Source organism: Strigops habroptila, chromosome 15 (assembly GCF_004027225.2).
Source record: "Strigops habroptila isolate Jane chromosome 15, bStrHab1.2.pri, whole genome shotgun sequence".
In the NCBI taxonomy this organism is placed as follows: Eukaryota; Metazoa; Chordata; class Aves; order Psittaciformes; family Psittacidae; genus Strigops; species Strigops habroptila.
The window spans coordinates 2,445,836-2,463,133 of record NC_044291.2 but is presented as its reverse complement, the minus strand read 5'-3'; the positions used below and the strand labels follow the sequence as shown (position 1 = coordinate 2,463,133).

Sequence of the window (17,298 nt, the reverse complement as noted above, 5' to 3'; positions counted from 1 at the left end):
CATTTAAATAGTACAGACTAATAATATTTTTATCTAGAGCTGTCATGAAGTAGTTTGATATTTAAATTTCCCTGCAAAAGGAACAAATGTAGTACTGGGAACTTCCCTAGCCTCAACACCAGGCGTGAGAGAGGGACACCAGACAGAGATTGCTCTCAGCTTGAGCTCCAGCCTTGTGTTCACACACATTTGTAACCCTCTAGCCTTTTTATTTTGTTTGTATCTGGCCATCTTGCACTGAAGAAGTGCTTTATTTTTGATATATAAGGGTGTGTGTTTTAAACTGAATATTCTCAACTCTGGAGAAGAATGAAAAGTTAATTCCGTGGGTCTTTGTTTCTTTTTGAATCACAATTAAAAACATGATTATCACAACATTGCTGAACTGAACATTAACATAATGAGATCTGTTGCTCTCATTTATTACAAATATCTTCTCTAACCTAAGAGTTTTACTTAACTTGTATAGTGGGCTCTCAGTTAAATATTCTGGTTTTTAAATGTCAGTGTCTTAAAATTTTTCTTCCTTTTTATTTAGTTGCTTCTGGAGGCTTTCCTGTTTCTTTAAGTCATCTTTCAATACTGTGTAGCAAAAACTACTAGTAGAACTACTAAATATCTAACAGTATCTCCTACGACTTAAGCAAATCTGATTAATTTGTAGTTGGAAGTAGCAAGTTGGTGTAGCTTTGCATCAGTGATCCTGTAGGAACTTGAAGAGCTGGTGTGTCTGCTTGTGCACTGCTAGCTATGTGGGTGAATACATGGAAAAAGCCCAAAGTATATGCTAAATATACAGAACCAATACTTTTGTGACTTGTGCTGTATAACTGTCTTTTTCTAATGGACTTGGAGATTTTTTTTTTTTGTTAAAGGAGGAGTATTTCGTTATTCCTGTTTATTAGGTCACTAAAAGGGATGAAGATTCTTCTCTGATGCAACTTAAAGAAGAGTTTCGGAGTTATGAGGCTTTGCGGAGAGAACATGATGCCCAGATTGTTCACATTGCCATGGAAGCAGGACTTCGAATATCACCAGAACAATGGTCTTCTCTTCTGTATGGCGACTTGGCACATAAATCACACATGCAATCCATTATTGACAAGGTTCGTCAAAGGCACGATTTTAGTATCTTTGCAGGACTAGATTTGACTATTAAATGTTGAAATAAAAATCCAAGAAATGCTTGAATTAACTTTGCCTTTAGTCATATAAAATACTAATTAAAACTAGAATTAAGTTTGGGGTTTTTTTTCCCCACTGTAGTGTATTCTTCATATGAAGACATTTTGATGTTCAGTAGTTTAAGCCTAATTCCCTTTTATGTGTCTTATGATGAAGCTTCATAGGGCAGATTCTGAGATGAGAAATAAAATTTCTCTCCACTGATACTCTCTATATGCCATCTGAAGACACTACATATTGCTTCTAGGAACCAGTGTAATGAAAATCTTTTTCAGATCAGTAGTTCACAGTTGTAAGATGCAGCACACTAATGCTTGCTTTGTTTTCAGCTCCAGTCTCCAGAGTCTTTTGCAAAGAGTGTACAAGAATTGACAATTGTCTTGCAGCGCACGGGGGATCCTGCCAACTTAAACAGGCTGAGGCCTCATTTAGAGCTCCTGGCAAACATAGATCCAAATCCAGGTATGCAGATGAAGCTTTTTAAACATTCTTTTGATATTTTCTGTATATAACAAAGAAAATTAAGATAACTTCCATTCCTTGTTTACAAAATTCCCATTGATTAATATATAATAAACTCTTCTTCAGGGCTCTCTGAGTTCTGTCTTAGTACTTGGTGTTTTGAAGCATTAGAAGAGTTGCCTCTTATTTATGATACTGCTGGAATTATTGATAGAATGACAAGTCTGCTTTTAATGATTTTAGATGCAGCATCTCCAACATGGGAGCAGCTGGAAAATGCAATGGTTGCTGTAAAGACTGTGGTACATGGGCTAGTGGATTTCATTCAGAATTACAGCAGAAAAGGCCATGAAACTCCACAGGTAACTATATGTGTCTTAATGTACATTTACTGAATGATGTAAATTTGAGAAGTTACTATTGCTTTGAAATATGTATGGCCTTCTCTGTGATACTGTTGCTGCATTCAGGTTTTGAGAACTTAATATTTCTGAATATGGAATGCAGCAGAACTTGCTGTAGCAAGATCCATATGATGGTGTAGTATTTAACCCATCAACAAGAAATTTCCTTAGTTTTCTGATTAAAGGTGCAAAATGTAAAAACACTGCAAATGTGTTTGTGTATTTTAAGGCTGTTTTTATGTAAATTGTCTGCTAGATTGTAAAATGAATGTTTGGTGGTTTGCTGTTTTCTTTGTACAGCCACAACCAAATAGCAAATACAAAACAAGTATGTGCCGAGACCTTCGACAGCAAGGGGGATGTCCAAGAGGAACAAACTGTACATTTGCTCATTCTCAGGAAGAGCTCGAAAAGTGAGTCTGGGAGATTTTCTTCCCTTTTTTTTTTTTTTTTTTTCTTTTTCTTCTTTTTAATTTAAATCCAAAAATCTCCATAGAATTTTGAAAACAGTTTCTTCTATACATTTATTCATTTGGAAGGATTTTTGAATCTCTTGAAGTCACAACTCTACATAAAACTGGAAGTACACTAAAGCAATGTCTGCAAGCTAATTCCAGTTTTATTTTCTATTTTACCTCATATAAAGTAAAATTTCCTCTCCTGAAACTGAGTCTAGGCTCAGGGTTTGTCAGGGATTGGTTATATCAGCTACAAGGGGGAGAATGTTAATTACATTTTAATTGTTTAAGGAATAAAGTGAGTTATTTCAACATGAGCATTCTTGGAACCATTTTCACTCAAAACTATTTGCAAAGAACTGCAGAAGTGGATCTTCTAAGAGGGGAGGTGATGTTTGCAGATTGTTGGAAATAATAACCATGTTTTGAAGTCTTGTAATTTTTTGATACCACATCCCTCTCAATCCCTTCCTTTTGCTATTTTTACAAATACATTAAAATTCATAATAAGCACTTTTTAAGTCTTCTTTTGTCTGTTTTACATGTGCTTGTTCATAGATATCGCTTGAGGAACAAAAAAATCAGTGCAACAGTGAGAACATTCCCCCTTCTAAATAAAGTTGGCGTAAATAGCACCGTCTCAACCACAACAGGGAACGTAATTTCTGTCATAGGAAGCCCTGAAGCAACAGGGAAGATGGTGCCAAGTACTAACGGAATAGCTAATCTGGAAAGTGGTGTTCCCCAGTTGATCCCTCGCTGTGCAGATACCTCCTTGAGAGCTTTGGAGAACACCAAGAAGGGAGGGAAGACTGGAGCCAATGGCCAGAATGTTTCTGGGTCCCCTACAGAATCACTACCTGAAAAGTAGGTAACCTTTATTCATAAAGATAACTAAGTGCAACATTTTGCCTGTAGATTATCGTGGAGTTTGTGGATGGCAATCAGTACACACTGAATTCTGGTCCTGGCTTGCTGTTGTTGGTGCTCACTGTCTGCAGATGTACTGTAGTGCGGGTATAGTTATACACAGCCTGTGGACTCAAGCTGTCAGAGCCAACACTGGTTGTTTTAGCTGTTGAATACTCCTGTGCAATATAGATGAAATGGTAAATCTCTCCCTTTATCTTTTATTCTGTTATTCTCAGCCTGGTATCTTACTTACTATTGGGTTATTACATACAAATAAAACAAAAAATGTGCACTCAGAATTTGGCATTTCCTGAAACCAGGAAGGGTGCACAGAGTGTACCCTGATACTGCCTTATTAATCTTGGAAACCTAGTTCTGGGGTTTGCCTTTGGAACTTTTTAGATACTTCCCCAGGAAGCCCTGAGCCTCTAAACAGCTTTTCAAAGCCTTTGTCTTTACCACAATACACTTACAAGTGCTATGTAAGCTTCTGGATACATACCAAAATGTTTATATCCACTTTTGAGTTCTCTTAGGAGAAAGTCTAAGATATAGGGTCATTTTGGGGTATGAGAAACAAAATTCCAGAGGAAATTACATAGCCCACATTTCCACATTGCATGGGAGTGTACACGGAACGATGACTAACTGAAATCAGTCAAGATCTGCTTAATGATTTCTTGGTAATCCTTTTCAGTAAAATTGGTTCTCCACCCAAGACTCCTGTAAGCCAGGCAGCACCTACCTCAGCTGGTCCTCCTAATATTGGAACAGAAGTTAATTCTGTGCCTCCAAAATCCAGCCCGTTTGTTCCCAGAGTACCCGTCTACCCTCCACATTCTGATAATGTTCAATATTTCCAAGATCCCAGGACTCAGCTGTCATATGAAGTTCCACAGTACCCACAGACAGGTGAGTGAGATGAGCACTGAATCACAAACAGCTCTGAACCTTTCTGTAGATAAGCCTGAATGCTAAGAAATAACCTTTATGTCAATGTTTTGTATTTGTTTTGTTAATATCAGCTGAATCTTCACTTAATGGAATACTAATCTGGTCATTTAAACTTCCTGTATAAAGAAGTGTGTAAGATGCTGTATTTTCAGTTACATATGGTACATGTGTTATACCGTAGTACATGAGAGCAATGGCAGAGAAACTCAACTTTCCAAATTGGGTTAGGGTGGTAAAGGGTCAGCGCATCATCTGCAAATACAGTTGTCATATGGGAAATTAACATGTCACAGGAGAACAATAGAGTCAGTAACAGGTGTGTAAAGTGTTGACTCTTCATTCTCTAAAGGTATTTATCAAAAATACTTACAGTTTTAGACGGTGTTAAATTCTGGGTCATTTGTGGTTACATTAAATGTGCCTTTTTCCAATTTTTAAGGATATTATCCACCACCTCCAACAGTACCAGCTGGTGTGGCTCCCTGTGTTCCTCGCTTTGTGAGGTCCAATAACGTTCCAGAATCCTCCCTCCCACCTGCTTCCGTGCCATATGCCGATCATTACAGTACATTTCCCCCTCGAGATCGACTGAATTCTCCTTACCAACCTCCTCCTCCGCAGCCGTATGGACCAGTTCCTCCTGTCCCTTCTGGAATGTATGCTCCAGTTTATGACAGCAGGCGCATCTGGCGCCCACAGATGTACCCACGAGATGATATTATTAGGAGCAATTCTTTACCTCCCATGGATGTGATGCACTCATCTGTCTATCAGACTTCATTACGTGAGAGATACAACTCTTTGGATGGGTATTACTCTGTGGCTTGTCAACCTCCAAACGAACAGAGGACTGTGCCTTTGCCAAGGGTAAGTGAGATCCAGAAAGGGAGGGATGTAGCCTTGACTCTGAAGGCCATTACTGAAAAGTTGGTAAATAGTTAGCATAGATGTCTTATCTTTATTTGGGATTACAGTAATCAAGACATGTGACCTGGACAAAGTTCTTGGGTTTTTTTAACCATAATAAAATGGGTTTGTAAAATAGACTGATCTGCATTAGGATGAGAGCCCCTCTGCCCCTCTAATTCCCATGCATGTTGCTTGAATTAATTACATATTTAAGATTTGAGTTGCTATACATGGGCAAGGTCCTCCCCCAAATCCTTGTGAAATTCTTCCAGTGATATCAGTGCAAGGTTACAGACCCAAGGGAATTTGAAGGTCCAAGTGTGTCCTTGGCAAGTATTTGCCTTTTGATTACAGTATGATAAGGTATACAATCCTATGTTTATCGTTGCTAGGAGCCTTGTGGTCATTTGAAGACTGGTTATGAAGAGCAGTTAAGACGGAAGCCAGAGCAATGGGCACAGTACCACACGCAGAAAACTCCTCTGGTATCATCAACCCTTCCTATGGCAACACCATCTCCAACACCACCTTCTCCTCTCTTCAGCGTAGATTTCAGCACAGAGGTGGGAAGCCAAAGAACTTCCTTATTTTCCCTTCCTGTTTAAGATGCCATTTAATATTTCTAGTAAAGGTTTTCTACCTACTATCTGTTGTTCATAAAATTAGTTTAATCTTCTAGCAAAAGGAAAGTAATATCTAATAAGAAATGCATTCAATTTGATATTAAGGTGATGCTAAACATGATTTTGGAAAAAAAGGTCAAGAAATGAAGTGATTCAATTTACCCTCACTAAAGGAAATGTAATGTTATTGAACTAGCTTTGTGAACCTCCAGGTTTTTCTGTAGGGAACAGTTGCTTTCCCTTAAGAAGGACCTTCCTTTTTATACTCCAAATGGCATTACAACATGGTGAATAGACTGAATCAAGCTGGAAATGCTTGTCAAGTCCCAGAGAGTACATATCCCTTAAAAGTAGCAAAAGGCATTGGTAGAACATTGTGTACTTTATAAGTTCTGTGAACAAGAATGGAAACTCAACAAATAGGAACAGTGTGATTGGGGGGGGGGGAAGAAAAGTCTTGTGATACTTATGTTCTATGTGTACTTTTAATGTGTAAATTAAATGTATCCAAGAAACTAGTTTGAGAACCACTGTGCCAAGCATTCTTTGCTGTGGTTTGACAGTTCCATTGATGATATTTGAGGTGTTAGACTCTGATTATTCAGAAAAAGTCTTGTAAGGTAGGAGTACCTGAAGTCCCTTGTGGGTGCATTCAAGGTAGATCAGGATATAGTCCTTTTCATCCAGGTTGGAGGGTTCACAGTCATACTTCTATCTGCCACTGGCTTGTATGTTAAAGGAAAATGCATGGCTTCCTCTCAGTTTAATTACTGTAGGTATTTGCCTGAAGCAACCTGCCACAAACATAGTGACACTGATTTCAGTCTCACATCTTGGCAGACCAGGCAGTTATTTGTAGTGGCAAAGCTTGTCCTTCTTTGACAGCTGTCACCTGCGCTGGTTTAAATATGACAAAAATGGGTTATATCGTCCCTAAGTCAAGTCTTGAATACAGCTAGAACTCCATGATTGACTTCTGAAATAATCTAATAGCAGTAAATGTCTTTTCTTATTTTAAGACTGCATTCCCTGGTTTTATTATTCACTGCTTATTTATTCCCTTTTCCATAGTTCTCAGAAAATGTCAGTGATTTGAGTGGAACTAAATTTGAGGAAGACCATCTCTCTCACTATTCACCGTGGTCTTGTGGCACTATTGGCTCTTGTATAAATGCTATCGACTCAGAGCCCAAGGATGTGATTGCCAATTCAAATGCTGTGTTAATGGTAGGGGTTTTCTGCATGTTATCTCATTAGTGTAATAATACTCACATGCTGAAGTGTCTTCTGCTTGGTTAAACAAGGCTTTTTTAAAAAGTTGATAGTTTCTATTCTTACTATTTTGAAGTAGTTCTGCCCATTTGAAGTTGTTCAGAATATCTCTTCCCAGTTTTATAAATAAACCATGTATTTACTTCAGTGACAGAATGCAGTGCCATGAGAAGGGGAAAAAAAGCTATCTGTGAAAGACTCCAGGGAACAAAAAATAGGTAGTATGAATCATGGGATACAGGTCACCTCTGAAGGTGTAAGAGCTCATGCTTTTTGGAGACTTCTTGCTATATAGTGTGGCAGGTTGCCTTTGTATTCTATGAAACAGGTGTAATCAAATCTCATCTCAAGCCTTCTTTGATACTGCCTCTTTGAAGTCCCGGAAAGGGTGCTGATGGACCCTTAAGCATACTGGAACTTTTTCTGCCTGGAAACATAAGCTTGGAAAGGCAAAATTATTTCTTCTAGTAATGGTGATAGCTTTCTCATGGTCAGTTTGCCATTAAAGGGCAGTAATAGTTAAATCATGGAGGCCCATCTTGGCTCTCTAGTTGGACAGATTTTCAGCATTGTATTCAGCAACAATAATCAGAAAGTTATTGGCCAAAACTGAAGGACCTGAATAACCTCAAATGAGTCCATGTATCTTTTTATCTCCTAAATATGTAGGATTTGGACAGTGGGGATGTTAAAAGGAGAGTGCATTTATTTGAAACTCAGAGAAGGGCAAAGGAAGAAGATCCTATAATCCCATTTAGCGATGGACCGATCATCTCCAAGTGGGGTGCAATCTCCAGGTCATCCCGCACAGGTTATCACACGACAGATCCTATTCAGGCCACTGCTTCCCAAGGAAGTGCTACTAAACCCATCAGTGTATCAGGTACAAGCATAGGCTTTGTATGACAATGTAGTATACATCATGACCATTTCATTCTCTTCATGCTTACTACAGCAATGAAGATTCAAAGCTAAAATACCTGTACAACCCGTTTTAAGAACAGAGAAGATAATGAATTGTGTCTTAATTTGTTACAGATTATGTCCCTTATGTCAATGCTGTTGACTCAAGATGGAGTGCCTATGGCTCAGATTCTGCTTCATCAGCACGTTACGCAGAACGGTATGGACTGTTTTCTGTGTTCTGTTAAAAGAATTGTCTATACCTTAGTGTTCTTCAAAATCCTGAATCTGGTGGGGAAAAAAATCTGGAACTATTAACAGATGTTCTTAAAGTAAAAATGTTTTCCAATGAAGCATACAGGCTTGGAAAAACTAGGTTAAAACTGGTGTAGTCTTTAATATTTAATGCACCTAATAATACCCAATTACTCGCAACGTATCCCTTGAGAGACCTCATCAAAGAATTGGAGTCAAGTACTGCCAAGCTGTCATGTCAAAATCTGCAATCTTGAATAGTTTCTCTCAAGTTTTCTTGCCACATCTTACCCATATGTAGAATAAGGATGTTTGCTTCATGTAATATCTTGGGGTATTGTGAGCCCCAATGAAGATGAAGAGCACATTATCGCAGTCACATAGTTTCTGTCCAAAAATCTAACACTGATAGACTAATGAAGTTTATGGGGCCTTTGATTTAGAGAACTTGTTTTTAATCCTTAGTTTTGCCTTCTTTCTCTTGAAGGGACAGGTTCATAGTTACAGATTTGTCTGGTCACCGAAAGCATTCCAGCACTGGAGATCTATTGAGTATTGAATTACAGCAGGTAAGATCAGAAATTATACCGTGTGGGTTTTATAATTTTAAAAAAAGTGATTTAGTAAAGTGATTTTAAATTAATTTTCTTAGTGTAGCCTACAGAAAATAGTACAATTGGCAGAATGACCAGTAAGGGTTAACTAGATGCCAGTCCTGCAACACTTAATATGATGCATAAGGACTGCTAGCATGAGCTGTTCCACTGACATCAGTAAGGCCATTTTTGGGAGAAACTGGTGAGCCTGATAGATGTCAGCAAATGCAGAGCAAAACAAATACTGTGCATTAAAGGAAAACATAGTTATCCATCTAGCAAGGGAAATGTTCCTTTGGTAGGCTGGTTTATTTTACCATTTCACAATACATGGTTGGTAACTGATATGTTTCTTTCTATAGGCCAAAAGTAACTCATTATTACTTCAGAGAGAGGCGAATGCACTAGCCATGCAACAGAAATGGAATTCTCTAGATGAAGGCAGTCGTCTTACCTTAAATCTTTTAAGCAAGGAAATTGATTTGAGGAATGGTGAGGTAAAGAAAGGGGTTACTGGGATGAAAGAAGTCTCTGAGGTTTTGTGTATGTAAGTGCATGCATTTTAACCAAGAGCTAAAACTCTTTAATTTTATCATTCCCAAATATTTCTAACACATTCTTTGCAAGTTAAGTCACTGTTGTTGTCCAGTTACTTCCCTGAGATCAGGAAGGTGCATCTGCTGTGCTGTGCCATTTACAAAATAGGAAGAATGTGACAATCCATTTTCATGCAATCTTTATTTTTCATTCTACTTGTACATGTTACGAACCTAAACATTGTGCCAGTGGACTCCTACAGAATTTTCTACTTCAGAATTCATTTTATCTCTCTGTTTCAGTACTTTAATTGTGATTAGATTTAGTTTTGTCCCCTATTTCGTCTATGCTCAAAGTTCTATTTGTGTCTGTCTCTTGTGTTTAGAAATGTTGTGTCCTAGAAATGCATCTGATGTTTTCACTGTAATACTTGAGTGTTGTGTGGAGCAGGTGAAAAGCCAACTTGATATTACAGAACATATTCTTTTTTTTTATAGACTGATTATACTGAAGACTGTGCAGACACAAAGCCAGATCGAGACATTGAATTGGAGCTTTCAGCCCTGGATACAGATGAACCTGATGGGCAAGGTGAACAAATAGAAGTAAGTACAGAAATCTGTGCATCTAAAGGGGTCAGTGGGTCCTTTCATTAGTTACTAAAAAACTTCTACAATTTCTTTGTGAGTTAGTAGATTACTTTGATAGCAGCATCTTACATTTAGTCTTTGTAGTGATATCAAACACTTGCCTTATTTGAACACTAGGGGTCTCACTGAGATACCTGGCAGTTAATGTTACTAAAGTTGAAAACAGCTCACTGTGCTCCTTGTCACAGCTTTCAGCTTTTTGTTCTCTGATAACGTTAGTAATGGGGAGTCTATCCTTTCCCTTCCCCTCTGGTGTTGAAACTGTAGTTAAGAATGTTTTACGTTGAAGTTTATGTTTAAATGTGATCATTTAACTTAAACGTTGTGCTCACCTGCTTCTAATAGTAAAGTCATTTAATTGTAATCCAATGTTCTGTTTTCACTACTACTTCGTTGTTTGTTTGTAATGTAACTGGTGCATCTGCCCCAGTTTCTTCTATGTAATGTCCTCCTTTGCTGTGCAGTCATAAAACATTCTGGTATTCATTCCAAACATTAGGATCAATTGTCCTTTTTTAAAGCATTAAATTAAGGTTCTTATCTGGAACATATCCCCTAATACATTCAATACTGACTTACAGTACTGGTGACAGCTTTTGTTTGTTCTGCCTGAGGTTTGCGAAGCAGTACTGTAGTATGAATTTGTGAATCACCATTGCATGGATGGAAGGATCTTTATCTTTAGCCTTACCTCTACCCCTGATTACTGAAACAGCTCTCAGTCTTTACTGCCTCCTTCCTGTCTCACCTGATAAACCATTTTTTAGCAACTGATGTTTACTGTCGTCATTCATTGCAATCTTTGAAACATTGTTTTTGCCTTTTGTCTGTAGTAAAATAATGTAGACATTCCAAGAGTATGAATTAAAAATGAGTCTTACGATGAGAGTCCGTTTCCATCAAATTTATGTAGTGGAACATATTAAGAAAATTTAAAGCTGGTTGTGACAGTGTTGACAGATATTTCTCCTTTTCCTCTCTAGGAGATTCTGGATATACAGCTAGGTATTAGTTCTCAAGATGATCAGCTGCTCAATGGAACAACCGTAGAGAATGGGCATCTGCTAAAGCAGCACCAGAAAGAATCTATGGAACAGAAGAGACAAAGTTTAGGTGAAGACCTTGTGATTCTGTGAGTGTTAGACAAAACAGCAGTGTCTGCCAGTTTTAGACAAACAGCAGCATCAGAATAGGTGAAGCATGGTTGTTTATGGATGAACTACGTACCTACTCAGACTTGGATTAGACATCTGCATTGTGTATACATGGTGAAGTGAGAAGAACCTGTTAAGAAATAGAATTAGGTCACAAATACAACAGTCACAGGATGGCACCATCGTTCATATGCATTGTTGTAATCATATACACTGAAACGTGTCACAGCTGTTAAAAATACCTTTCACATTCAGTAAGCAAAAAAAATGCAAAAGTATTTTTATAGTTAACAGAAATTAAGAAAAACTCCAAAAGGTGAAATGTCCTCCTGTTTGCACAAATCTCCATAGAGAGGTAGTTTTTAAAATACACTATTTTAGGTTGATATGTTCTGTAGTCTTTACTGTGTAATGCAGCCTTTGAAAATGAGGCAGACTACACCTTGAGCGTACCGTTCCATAGTAAGATGTTTAGCCTGTTGCTAAAAAGGAGTTGATGTCAGTATTTATTTAATGCACACAATTCAGTTGCGGATACTTGTGCATGTACTTGTTTAATATTTGTGTAACTTATTTTTCTCCTCAGGGAGGAGCAGAAAACAATCCTGCCCGTAACTTCTTGCTTCAGTCAGCCGATCACATCTGTTAGCAATGCAAGCTGCCTGCCCATCAGCACAGCAGTCAGTGTTGGCAGCCTCATTTTGAAAACTGCTCACATTATGTCTGAGGATAAAAATGACTTTTTAAAGCCTGTTGCAAGTGGCAGGATGGTTAACAGCTGAAAGGCATTCATCTTTCCAGCTTGTGACCACACCATGGAAGCATTTACACTAGCTTTTTATATATATAATATATATTATATAATGTATATTTTTTTTAAAAGAATAATATTGGGGTCATGCATTTCCTGTGGACTCTTTGATACTTCAAGCCCCTCTCGCATTAGCATTCTGAAGAAAAAAAAAAACTTACTTTACTAGGGTAAGGCGTTCACTTTCCACAAATGAATGGAATTTGGACATTGTTTTACTTAAGCTTAAAGCAGCTTTTTATGAGTTTGTAGCAATCCGGTGCGGTATCTGAGCCATTCTTGTTTAAAATGGCTTCTGTAGAAAACTAACAACTCAGTTATTTAAACTAGCAGGATCCTACGACGATACATCTAGTGAAAGGAAGACTAACTTATTTGTCTCTATTTTGTTTCATGAGAGAAGAACTCGTGTCTTGTTGCAGCTGCTTTTTCTTTAGTTGTGGAACTTTGCATGGAGTATTGTTTCCTGTTTGAAGACTGAGAGGTGGAGATTCAGACTTGAGACTTTTACAGGGTTAACACACCATTAGCTTTGCACTGCTACGTTATTTGCAGGTCTGTGGTGCAGTGCTTTGCTGCAGCTTTTTGTTTCCATTGCCCCCCAATTTCTGCTTTAGTAATGTAGATACACATACACAGGCTACTTGTCCAAGTAAAGTTATCAGAAGTAAACCAAGTGCCTAAGTCCTCCAGCTAATGTACTAGGTATTGATTTCCCCAAGTTATACGTGAAATGATTTTCAACCATTTTGAGAGGTTATGCACTAATGTAACAGCAGTTTTGGTTTTTCTCTTTTTTTTTTTTTTCTTACTAATAGTTCTCAACTTGGAGATTATAGAATCCAGATGACTTGGCAAAAAGTATCAGGTGCTCTTGGCTTTCCTTTGAAAACCCTGTACGTAGTGTTTGCACTGACTAACAAGATGGTATTGCTGTTTTTTGTACTGTTTTGTTTTTAATTTAAACTAAATATTGGGAATTTAAGGCGGTTGTATTACCTTTGTTAAATGTTGTTAATCATAATTTTGTATTCAGGTTTAATTTTTGCTTGTTCAGTGGCAACTTATTTTCAAAGACCTTGAAAATACAATAATAGAGCATTATCTGACCTTCAGAGTACTGAAAAGCGTATGAATTTATGCCCTGCTAAGATGTGACTGAGAATCATGTTAGACATGTCAACTGAAAATTGGTTTTCATAAATACACATGAAATAGAGCCCTGGGCATATGTTTTTTGTTTTGAGAAGCTTAAAAATCCACTCTTTTTTTTCTCTTCTGGGAAAGAAAGCAGGACTCTCCCTCCTGATGATGACTATCTTCTTGTTTGTCCTCTTACTTTTCTTTGTGACAAGTTTTACACTTTATTTTAATTTTTCTTTTTTTTTTATGTTTTTTATTAACTTCTGTGAAGTTGTTTACTCTGAAAATTGTACTGGAATATTTTAAGCCAAGCTGATCTTTCACCAGGTGTACTGCATGTAAGGGCTTTTCCTGCTAGCAAAAATGCTTAAAGAGGATCATGTTACTGGTCGTCTGAGTTGTTATTTTACAAAATCACAGCTATGTGGTCGGGTAAGATTTTGATAACTGTTTTGTGCACGCTTCTGGGGGGTGGGGGTTGGCATTTCCCTGAGGGTTACTGATTAGACTAAGTAAATATTGGTGTTTGATATCTCTCCTAATGAACCTGTCCATGAGATAATTATGTTGTAAATATACCTGAAAATCCAAGGGTTAGTTTTGATATTCCGGTGTCAGTATGGAAGATCTTACACATCTATTTAATACTCCAGTGTAAAGGAATGTATGTAGAAAGCCAGTCGAGTAGTCTTTTCTTAGTTTCCTTTGGCTGTTGCTGTACCTTCCTATAGCCCGTGCCACCTCATAGCTAGGATTAGACTGATGCTTTGTTTCACTCGCAACTTGAAGTGAATGGACACAAAAACCAGACCACCTTTGTCACCTTAACTTATTTCCTATCGATGTTAACTTTAACTTAGAATGTTAGACATAAATATGATTGTTGTATATTTTATACCAAGGCCATTATGTAAATATGAATTTATATTACTTTTGAAATGCTTCTGAGATACTATTATTTGCTGTACAATGTAATTCCAAAACAGATATGCAAACAAGTATGTCTCTTTCACGGATATTTAAACAGTGAGATCTTCCATGTTGAAGGTGATGTAATTTTTTTAAAAGATTTTTAAATTTTAAATTGCTATTTTGTTACAAAAATAGAGAAAATATAAAGGTTTGAGAAGTCCTTATTTGCCCTCAGGGAAAGAGCCCTCTGTGCACCAGAACTCCACAGAACATCTTCAGCATGATCTGAGGGTGAATATATACTACATAAATTGATTGTGTATTTACCTTAACTTTTTAATTTTAAAATTGCAATTTTAAAAACTTGGTTGTGCTCTGCTGGAGGGGGGTTGGGATAAGCTGCTTACACACATTTGCCTGTTTGTCCAGTGAAATTACATAAGCCTGACATATTCCCGCCAACCAGATTGGCATAGCTAACAACAGATGTATCTATATATACTCTTGTCTGCAGCAGGAGGTCCCATGATAGAGCAGTTCTCTAGGATGACATACACTTCATACGGAAAGTTGGTTCTTAACTGAGGCTAGGGGTTTTATTTTAGTTGGATTTTTAATATCTAGAATGACAGGCAAAAGAATTCTTTAGGGATTTCAACAGCATGCGAGCTTTGTCTTACAGTTTTAGCACTGACTGTGTGGTTTTTGCCATGAAACTGTGCCCTCCAGTGCCCTGACAAGGAGAAAGCTACAGGTGGTAACCTAGCTCGGGCTTTCTTCTTTGGTGAAGTTTCAGCCTTTGACCCTATACAAACAAGTATGTATTCATTTGTCTAGATGTAAATCAGGTGCCTTTGGGCTATGGAAGGGCTTATTTTCTGATGCTGAGATACAGTGACTTATCTTTGTGTGTGAATAGCAGTGATTCCCATGTAGGTTTTGGCCTAACTTACCTGTGCTGTCAGAAAAAAGGCCCATAGCAGAATGGGGAAGGAGATTGGCTCTTTTGCTTTGCTTGGACAAGCATTTTGGGTTGTTTTGGTTTGGTTTTTGTTTTGTTTTGTTTTTTTCCCCACTAGGGGTACAGCAGGGATTTCACATGCAAGAGATACAGGAATTATTAGTGTCTAAGTTAATCGTGTTGCCTCACTACCTGGATTCATTCCTTGGTTTGCCTCATTTCCCACATAGGTCTTAATAGAGACTAATGCTTGTGCTGGGAGAATGCTTGTGTGAGAAAGTAATTATCTGTACATTCTTAACGTATACTTAGAGCAGAGTGATTGCCCTGCTACTGATATTTTGTTCCTGTAAACAGGTGACAAGAAATGAATCTTAGTGTTTATGCAGATTTTGCATTGTAGAATGTATACTAGACCCTTCAAAGGAAAGGTTAGACTCTTTGCAAAGCAAACTGGCGTTGGTTCTTGGTAGTCTAGTACAGGGACACTAAAGTTTGATATTTGATTTAGGGAAAAAAAAAAAACCCAAGTTGTAAACAGCTGATTATGTTAAATAAGCTCTTAACTGCTCTTTGTAGAAGTCTAATTTGGGAGGTTTTAGTGCTTTGATAACACAATTGAAATCTTACTTTATCCTGTACTCAAGAGCTGAATGCTGTTCTTGTATAATAGTGTACTAGGCTGGATGAGGTACAAATTAATGCACAGAGGTCAGAAACAGCTGAGGAAAGAATACTTAAAATAACTTAATCTAAACTCAGAATAGTTCCAAACATTGGTTTTGTTTGCTTTTTTAAAGCACAAGTTGTCAAGTTGTACCTGTTGCTGTACATAAACACTGTATGCCAGCAGCTCCTTGATCATATTTGTGAACAGACTTTACATTATTATTAGACTGTTATTAAAGGAAGACGTGGAATTTGAAGAGTGTAACAAAATGAGAAATGATCGGATTATCTATAGTATGTAAAAGTCCATTCTTTATGTTGTAGTTTAATCCCTTTTTTAGGAAATTCCCTCTCATTGAGGGACCTCTTCTGCAAGCAGAACACAATAGATGTGCTTTTTTAAATGACCCAATTTTCCAGTATAAAGGAACAGCTGACTTTGGCAGTAAGTCGTCACCATGCATCTCTTTGCTGGCAAGGGAGCATGGCAAGAAAAGAAACCAAACCCCAAACTGTCAGTGATGAGATGAAACAAATCTGAATTACAAAATGACCCATACCCGAACATAATATTACACCCTGTTATTTAAGAAGGATGCTTGTGGAAGCTTTTAATCACTCGAGATTTTGCTGTAGAAGCTGAACTACAACAGAGCCTGGCTGCATTTATTACTGCCAAAAGCCGAGGTCATTTGCACATAGCCCATCAGTGTATCCAGGGTAGGTCTCAGTTAATCCAAGGCATGGAAGTGCATGCATTTTCTTAGCTGGGCAAACAAGTACATTATACAGTAGTTGTGATACAACACATGTGGCTTTTATTTGTACTGCACATACCCACTGTACAGCCACTCCGAAGTATCGTGGTTAGCTTGCAGCATCTGCTGTCCGCATTTATACTGTTTACTGCGTATTCTTTTCCCTGGAAGTTTTAAAGAAAATTGTTTTTTTTTCTTGTTGCATTGATTACATTTTATAAATTTGCTTAGCTGGAAAGTTTGGGAAAAGAGGCCTGTTTGTCAATTGTACAACCGATTGTGAAGCTCTAGTGTGAATATTTTTACGTCTGTATTAGACATTTTCTTTGCAAATCTATTGTTCGATTGAAATGTAAATGAAATAAAAGATGGTGTACACCCATCATGTATAAAGCAGGCACCATCGCTACGATGGATTTAATGCTCATTTTTATGGCGCATTCTCAGCTTCTATTTAAAACTATAATTTAAAAAAAGAAAAAGAAAAAAAAAAATCTGTAAAATGAAATGGGGTTATATGGGGGAGTAAATTCTATTCCGTTTATCTCGGGTTGAGTTCCCAATGGTCGTTTCCCTTCGTGTTAGAGGTAGGGGCGGGCGGTGCCGTGTGTGTTTGCTGTAGCACTGAAGTGAAGAGGTTGTATAGCTTTGGCTGGTCACGGAGTAGAGCATCCTGGTTTTCAGTGTTTGAGAGACTCGGTGGAAGAAGTTTGCAGTATTGACATGTATTTGCATGCACGAATAAAAATTATTTGTCCACCTTAACTGCC

General features: G+C 37.6%; 1 protein-coding gene and 1 non-coding gene across 9 annotated transcripts in view; both read left to right on the top strand.

Moving 5' to 3' along the window:
- RC3H2 (ring finger and CCCH-type domains 2) overlaps positions 1 to 17,298 on the top strand; it is a 34,462-nt gene that overhangs the window by 11,867 nt on the left and 5,297 nt on the right. For 3 of the 8 annotated variants that reach the window (XM_030507520.1, XM_030507522.1, XM_030507521.1), the window contains 16 exons: positions 906 to 1,106; positions 1,515 to 1,647; positions 1,891 to 2,009; positions 2,352 to 2,464; positions 3,068 to 3,376; positions 4,119 to 4,333; positions 4,815 to 5,242; positions 5,677 to 5,847; positions 6,979 to 7,134; positions 7,849 to 8,062; positions 8,218 to 8,302; positions 8,825 to 8,906; positions 9,296 to 9,430; positions 9,968 to 10,075; positions 11,104 to 11,252; positions 11,861 to 17,293. In XM_030507520.1, coding sequence (XP_030363380.1) covers positions 906 to 1,106; positions 1,515 to 1,647; positions 1,891 to 2,009; positions 2,352 to 2,464; positions 3,068 to 3,376; positions 4,119 to 4,333; positions 4,815 to 5,242; positions 5,677 to 5,847; positions 6,979 to 7,134; positions 7,849 to 8,062; positions 8,218 to 8,302; positions 8,825 to 8,906; positions 9,296 to 9,430; positions 9,968 to 10,075; positions 11,104 to 11,252; positions 11,861 to 12,056 — 2,814 coding nt within the window. In that variant the 3' untranslated portion in view covers positions 12,057 to 17,293. Of the gene's footprint in view, positions 1 to 905; positions 1,107 to 1,514; positions 1,648 to 1,890; positions 2,010 to 2,351; positions 2,465 to 3,067; positions 3,377 to 4,118; positions 4,334 to 4,814; positions 5,243 to 5,676; positions 5,848 to 6,978; positions 7,135 to 7,848; positions 8,063 to 8,217; positions 8,303 to 8,824; positions 8,907 to 9,295; positions 9,431 to 9,967; positions 10,076 to 11,103; positions 11,253 to 11,860; positions 17,294 to 17,298 lie in introns of those variants that run through there. The other 5 variants (XM_030507527.1, XM_030507523.1, XM_030507525.1 and 2 more) reach the window with 5 other exon arrangements.
- On the top strand, positions 1,313 to 1,424 carry LOC115617258. Its single transcript, XR_003994551.1, has one exon. It is a non-coding gene; the product is annotated as a small nucleolar RNA SNORD90 (small nucleolar RNA).